Genomic DNA, 7,616 nt, shown 5'->3' on the forward strand with positions numbered 1-7,616 from the left:
TCACCTCAGCCTCCCAAAGGCGCAGGATTACAGGCTGAGCCACCGAGCCCGGCTCCCTCTTCTATTTCATTAACAGGAACCTTTACAAGTTCTTGTCATACTTTTATCATTCCTGACATTTCAAATCACCTGATCATACCAGTTAAAATAGGTACTGTAAATTTACTTAAATTATTAAAGCATATACTTACTACTCCAATATCAAAATGATTTCATTTGTGTTTTCATAGACCTCATGAAGGTTGATGACACGGGGACAGGCCTTTGTCACCTCCAGCACAGCAATCTCATGCAGAATCTCGGCTCGACAATCCTGGCCTCTTCTTCTCTTTTTTAGAAATTTTGCAGCATATTCTTGGCCAGTAGATTTTGATATACACTGTCTAACCACGGCAAATTTTCCTCTGGGGGAAAGAGGAATACAATCAGCTTTAACTTTCCCATAGAGAACAATGTTAGTATATTACAGATACTATTTACCTCTGACTTAAAGTCTTTCAAGTATTCAAGCCATTAGGACTTTATCTCTGTTCTCTAAGCTGAATCAAACATATGTACTTTTATGAAATTTACAGTGTATTACAAATGTAAATGGCAAACTGTAACTATGGGATAAGACAATTATATTTGTTCTTCACTATTAAAATGACACATTATCACTGCAGAGAGACAATCTCATTGGCATACCAACCCCGTGCCACATTCTTTACATAAATCATGGTGTTTAAGTATCACACCAATCCCACATTGTAAATGCTATTCTGTTTTGTGACCCCAGGTAAGATACATAACTTGATCAAGGTAGAGATTTAAACTTCGGCCTATTTTCAAGACCATAATAAGGTTGCCTTTGACAATTTTAAGAAGTTTAAAAACCTTACATCACAATGCATCATTTGTTCTGCCAGCATAACTCTTAGTAAGGCTCAGTAGTCTAGGCAGTCTCAACGGACACCTGAGCTATCTGTGTGCTTGGGAAAGGATTCAAAGGCACTTCACGATCAACTGAAAAAATGAATGGTTACCAACAGGATAGATAAACATACCCACTAAGGTCATGGTGATCATTTTAGGATAAGTATGCTTCTAGCTCATTCCAGTAGCGCTGGTTAGCGCCTCAGCCAAAAGGTAGACACCAAAAATTCACTTCTATTAGCATATGTGTGTATTATAAGCCTACAACCACCTAAAATTTATTCTCACAAATGCCTAAAGCTATTTTGAGTCAAAGGCTATTTTAAGAAACTAATAAAAGCTGTTCTACTGATCACCAACCCAGAAAAATGTACACATGCCCTTAAGCAGGAAGTTTTACACACAATTCCTGAGGGTTTTCAGATCCAAAAGCCCATCAACAAGCCTTCTCAGCTGAGTCTAAGAGACCCAAAACTAAGACCCTGTTTCCCAAGGCTCCAATTGCTCTCTAGTGCCCATTACTAGCAAATCACATACAACAAAGAATCTTCAGAAAGCCTCCCCTCTTGCCCTATTCCCCTCCACAAACCTCTAACACAGACTGTTAGGTTATTAGCAAAGAAAACAAAACTTGGCATTTAGGGTATATGGGGAAGGAGATTCAAATGCTTGACGATATTTGACTTGCTATTCCTAGGGCCCATGACAAAGATACTACTCTCCTCTTATTTCCCAGGTTTCCTCAAAATTGGTGCTAGATACCAGCCTACAATATGACTCTTCTACATTTATCAAAATATACATCAGTGAAATACAATTGCATGGACAAACCTGATTCTCTGAAAGCAGTTTTAAGATTTTAAAATGAATGTTTAATTTTAACTACAAAATATTTTTTCATTTTATGCAAAAGGAATATGAATAGAATCATTTCAATGAGCACACAAAAAAGTAAATCAGTTCCTTTATATCCAAACTACTACTAGTGTTTTATGTTTTATATTGGATAAACCCAGTCATAATAAGATTAAATAACTGAAAGGTCATTTATGGAATTGAAGAGCCAAGAACTACACTACGGAAAAAGTAGATTCCAAACTTTGTGTTTAACCTCTACAAAGCAATCCTTCCTTTTAAAACAGACTTCTTTTAAAAAAAAAAAATGCAACTCACTCATTTCTGCCCATTTGTACTTAGATTTAGAAGCAAAAACTTGTCTAAAGCAGAAAGGAAATTTTGAGTCTCATAAAAAAATTGACCGGTAAAATTTAGGAAACAGAAACTAGTTAGCCAAAAAATTGTGCATCTGAAAAGACATACTTTATTGTAATCACTATCACAATTAAATTAAATAATGTTATTATTTATTATATCTACAGGCCAGAATTCTCTCAGAAACAAAGGGCAAAATTAAATAATAATAGTTTTCATCTAATTGTTTCAGGTATTACCAAGAGACTTTCTAGAACAAGTACAGTACTCATTCATTCAGGGCAAAGGTGGCCAAATAACATTGATGATGATTTATCTGTTAGTGTTCACCACTAAGTAAAAGTTCCATGAGGGTAGGACCTAATTATTATGGTAAATATAAAATCTACACTTTGCTAACACATAATAGGAACTGAAATCTCTGTTGGGTAAATGCCAGAGTTATGCACTGACTGTAATACTGTATACCATGCCATTGTAGCCTGTAGATAAAGCATATAAATTTTTTTTTTTTTTGAGTTGGAGTCTCACTCTGTCGCCCAGACTGGAGTGCAGTGGCCGCTCCCGGCCACCGCAGCCTCGCCTGCTGGGCTCCGGCGATCCTTCCGCCTCAGCCTTCCAAGTAGCCGGAATTACAGGCATGCGCTACCATGCCCGGCTGATTTTTTGATTTATTGTAGAGATGAGGTCTCGCCGCCCAGGCGGGTCTTGAACCCGCGGGCTCAGACAATCCACTCACCTCAGCCTTCCAAAGGTGTGGGATTACAGGCTGAGCCACCGAGCCCGGCTAGCATATGGATTTTTTAAAGCTTGTGATTCCAATATAATTTTATATGAGATGTATACATGTGTGACTTTTTATATATATATATATATATATATACACTTTGCTAACACATAATAGGAACACACACATACACACACACGCTCATTTATATACTGTGAAATAAGGTAAATATTTAATTATCAGATGCTCAGGGGAAAAAAAGATGTTTTCTATTTTAAAATGCTAGTGTAGTTTAGAAATATCAAAAATAACCTTCAATATATAATGTTCCTGTACCAAATTTAATAGATCTAATAAAAACATTTAAAAAAACGTAAAGTGCTTAAAAGAAATATTTAGGTCATACCCTAAAAAGGCAAGGTTGACTAGACTTCCCGGCAGTGAAAAGGTTAGCAGCTACCCTTCTGCATTCTAGAACACACAATAAAATGTGAAAGGGGGGAAAGCCACAGAGGAAGCTGACGTTTATTTCTGAATCAGCCTCACCCTCTAACCACAAAAAGCTTACTTCAGTTGGGGGAAGGGTAGAAAAACTTACCAACATGTTAAAAAACAGGAACAAAGCAAGTTTTTTTAAAAAAGTGAAAAATAAATTAACTTTTGCATATTTTCCTTTAATTTACTCAAGGAAACAGTTTCTTAAAATTAATAAAAAAGTTGATTTAGAAAGATAACTTTGCAGTTCACCACATACTGAAATTACGTTTATATACTTCAAAATGTATAAGTCTTGAGAGAAACAAGATTATGATCCTATTTTCTATTTCACAAAAGTACAGAATATTAAAATTGGTAACAATATTGAAGTAACTTTTAGCAAGTTCTTGGCAGATGAAAAGTCATAATTTCTAATTTATCAAGGTCTACTACTATATCAATATTTACCACGACTTATTATCCCATATCAATTTTTAAAAAAATGCTACTTAAGTCTTTTTCATAAAGATATCAGCAATCTGAATTTCTTTCTGTCTTTCTTTAAAAAATAGAAAAGAATGCCTTTTATCATGTGTACTGTTCAGGGCTTTGCATATTCAGTTCCCCACCACAAACGCTGAAGAACAGCTTTTTTGGGGAAATCTAGGAAAGATTGCTGCACGGACAAAACATCACACTAGAAAACCAGATGTCCTTCCAGTGCAGATTCTGTGACTAGTCAACATGAGATACAGGAAACAAAAAAAAGTACTTCTTTCTAATATAATGCAAAGGGGAATAATTATAGATGTAGAACTAAACAATTTCCTAAAAACATTGTAAAACGCTTTCAAAATGATATAATATACCATTAAAACACTCAAATATTTTGCACATAAAATGAAATGAATTCTTATGCTTTTATATTAAATTCTTAGTCAACAAGGTAGAAGTTATCAACTATATTTTGTGAAAGAAAGGCTACACCAACATCTACAAAGTGAAAATGCCAAGACTTGCCTCTGCCCTTAAGATAAAAGACCACCAAGAATAGAATCACGTTTCATGGTTCAGTCAAATTTTGTTTTCACATTGAGACTTTTAAAGATAAAAAGCAGTCATATAATAAAGAAGGACTTAGTAACCATTTTAACATAAGCCAAAACATTGGCCTCCAGAACTAAAATCAAACTGAAGATACAAACCAACCACCATCTTCCAGCCCTTTGTTAAGCTCCTTTAATCTAAAGGTCAAAAGATACTGAATACATAACTGAAATAACTTGGTGTATCTCTGGTAGCTATTAAAATGGTGGTAATGAATGTCTCATAATATCATGCCACTCCTTGGCCTCAAAGAATTTTATACTTGGTTAGTTAAGCTAAAACAGAATTTGTATGCTTTTACTTATAAAACACTCATTCGTTGTGACAGAAATATACCATCAATTATGAGTTTATTCTTTTTGTTTAATTTAGGAAAGGAGAGAGGGAGAATCTATTTATTTTTTTAGCCCATCACAATATCCTAGGAATTTCAAAAAATATTTTATTTAACACAAACTTATCTAGCACTGAACTAAGCACTTTACACATATTAACTAGTTTAACCCTCACAGTCACCGTGTAAAATAGAAACAGTTATCTTCACGCCCGTTGTTCAGACGAGGAAAAGCACTCAGAAAAGTAACTTCACTGAGGCCACACAGTGAGTGGACAGTGGTCCAGACTTGGCCTTGGCAGCCCTGACACTGGACTGCCTCTTCCCATGACAGCCTCAAGGATCCCAGACCTCCAATCAGGGACCTTGGAGTTGGGGGGATATATGACATCAGTGCCCGAAACCTTCCACAGATGTGACCCTAAGTCAGTGAGTACTAGACCATGTGTAACAGCAGTAGAGATGATGACTCTCCTTCCTGGTTATTGTGAAATAATGATGCAAAGTGAGTTTTACAGCAGAACTACTGAAACAGAAATTTCAAGTCTGAATTTAAACAGCATATACATAATAAAGCTTCCTTACCTTCCCAGCTCTTTAGGAGTGAGTGTGTAGAAATTGTGAAAGTTCTCCGTCTTCATGGGGGTTTGAGGAGTTGTGGTCAGCAAGCCAGAAATACTCCGGCAATCAAACCTCCTCCTGGACATGGCAATGGCTCCAGACGTGCTGCTTCGGTCACTTATGTTACCTGTTTAGAAAGAGAGAAGACAGGATAAATTCAAATGCTACAAGACGTTATTTCAGGCAGGATGGGCATGACATCACACAGCTCCAAATACAGCTATAAGATACAATGAAAAAGAAAGAAGAGGAAGATTTAAAGAGCATATTCTACCCTCAAGGAGGAAGAACAAAAGCACACGCAAACCAGTCTCACCCTGAGGCACTGAGCAAAGTCACTTCACTGCAGAGTGAAACTACTGCAAAAACCATCCCAAATGATTTAAAAAAGCCATCATGACAAAATTATAATGCAAGTACTCAGTTTCATCGTAAAACTCTCATTCTTTAAAGCTGTAGGCTTCTCACAATTAGGCAATTTTACCTAATAAGGTAATGATTATTTGTTTAAGTTAATTTCACAAAGTCAAGAAATGTGGTGGTGAATTCACCGATTGTGAGTTAACTGGTAGGAGAATGACCACAACAGAAACAGAAACTATCCCCTGGATTGGCTTTGCTTCACACCAGATCTGGAAACCCTCAGGTCTCGGGTCTCTTCCTTGCAGAGCCCAGCAGAGCTGCCCTGTGTGACAAGCTCAACCTATCGCCAGATGGGCGATTCACTCAACAGAAGGCCTCACTCCCCAGGTTCTAAACTTTGCCTGGGCCGGGTGCAGTGGCTCATGCCGGCAATCCCAGCACTTTGGGAGGCAGAGGCAAGAGGACTGCCTGAGCCCAGGGGTTCAAGACCAGCCTGGGCAACTTGGCAAGACCTCGTCTCTACAATAAATCAAAAACTTAGCCAGACGTGGTGGTGCATGCCTGTGGTTCCCATTACTTGGAAGGAAGTCTGAGGCGGAAGGATCACCTGAGCTCAGCAGGTCGAGGCTGTGGTGGCCATCAACGTGCCACTGCACTCCAGCCTGGGTGACAGAGTGAGACTCTGACTCAAAAATAAAATAAAATAAAATAAAAGTAAATAACCTTCGCCTGTAGCTCACACTCACCTGGAGCTTTGGGGCAGTTACATGCATTCAGTTCTAACATCAAAGCTACGCCTCCATATGAACGAATTCATGTAATAACAACACGTAACAACACTCAAGACACTGCCGATGTGCTAGACATGGCTCGGCATCACAAGATACCAGGAATGATCCCTCTGGCGCCCCCTGCAGCACCCCCAAGTGCCTGCTCCTTCTCTGCCCCTTTTTCCTCTCTTACTTTCTACTTGACTCTACTGTTCTTAACCGTCCTATATTCAAATGCCAACTTTTACTTCACTCAGCAAACATGTAGTACGATTAGAGTACCATTTCAGGTTCTCTATTTTCTTTTCTTAGTGTATTCTTAAGTCTGTAAAACTGTTTTCCCTATATCCCTTGCCCCTTGGGAAAACAAAGCTCTAGCTAGTTCTGGGTTACATCTCAAGGGGTAAGGGTTGTACTATAGCTTCCTGAAAATAACATTTAGCCTGAAACACACCTGGTCTGAACTCCACTTACCTGTCATACCAACAACAAGACCTTCACTAAATTATTTAACTTTGCTAACATTATGGGTTAACCTGTGCGCTCTCCAAATCCATATGCTGAAATCCTAACCCCCAGCACCCCAGAATGTGATGGCTTTGGAGACAGGGCCTTAAAAAGAGGTGACTAAGTTAAAATGAGATCATCCAAGGTGGGCCAGGAGTCCTTGTAGAAAGAGATTAGACCCCAGACACACTCAGGGGACAGACCGTGTAAAAGCATGGGGAGAACAGCTATTGAAATGCCAAGCAAAGGGCCTCAGAAGGAGTAACTGCAGATGCCTTGGCCATAGATCTCGGGCTCCAGCCTCTGGGACAGCGAGAAGACACATTTCTGTTAAGTCACCCAGTCTGTGGCAATACAGATATGTATATCTGTATATATATCTGTTTACTGACAATTTGTTATTAGTATATGTTGGTAATTTTAATACAATTGTTTTCTTTCTTAAACTGTAAACACATTTTTTTGACACCGTGTGTGAGTGTATATGTATGTATTGAAGGGTTTTCCACTACTCTGTCAATACTTGCCCCATACAAACTCAACACTGGCTAGTCTCTATGCCAAGGGTGAAAGGGAATTTCAC

General features: G+C 38.1%; 1 protein-coding gene across 1 annotated transcript in view; it reads right to left on the reverse strand.

Moving 5' to 3' along the window:
• STK17B (serine/threonine kinase 17b) overlaps positions 1 to 5,512 on the reverse strand; it is a 26,305-nt gene extending 20,793 nt beyond the window's left edge. Inside the window, exons 1-2 of the mRNA XM_008070950.1 lie at positions 5,358 to 5,512; positions 192 to 404 (exon numbers count right to left, since the gene is read on the reverse strand). Of these exons, the coding sequence (XP_008069141.1) occupies positions 192 to 404; positions 5,358 to 5,479 (335 nt within the window). The 5' untranslated portion in view covers positions 5,480 to 5,512. The remainder of the gene's footprint in view (positions 1 to 191; positions 405 to 5,357) is intronic.
• Positions 5,513 to 7,616: the final 2,104 nt, after the last annotated feature.

This window comes from Carlito syrichta, unplaced genomic scaffold (genome assembly GCF_000164805.1).
Source record: "Carlito syrichta isolate Samal-C Ts95f unplaced genomic scaffold, Tarsius_syrichta-2.0.1 Scaffold314074, whole genome shotgun sequence".
NCBI classification, from domain to species: domain Eukaryota; kingdom Metazoa; phylum Chordata; class Mammalia; order Primates; family Tarsiidae; genus Carlito; species Carlito syrichta.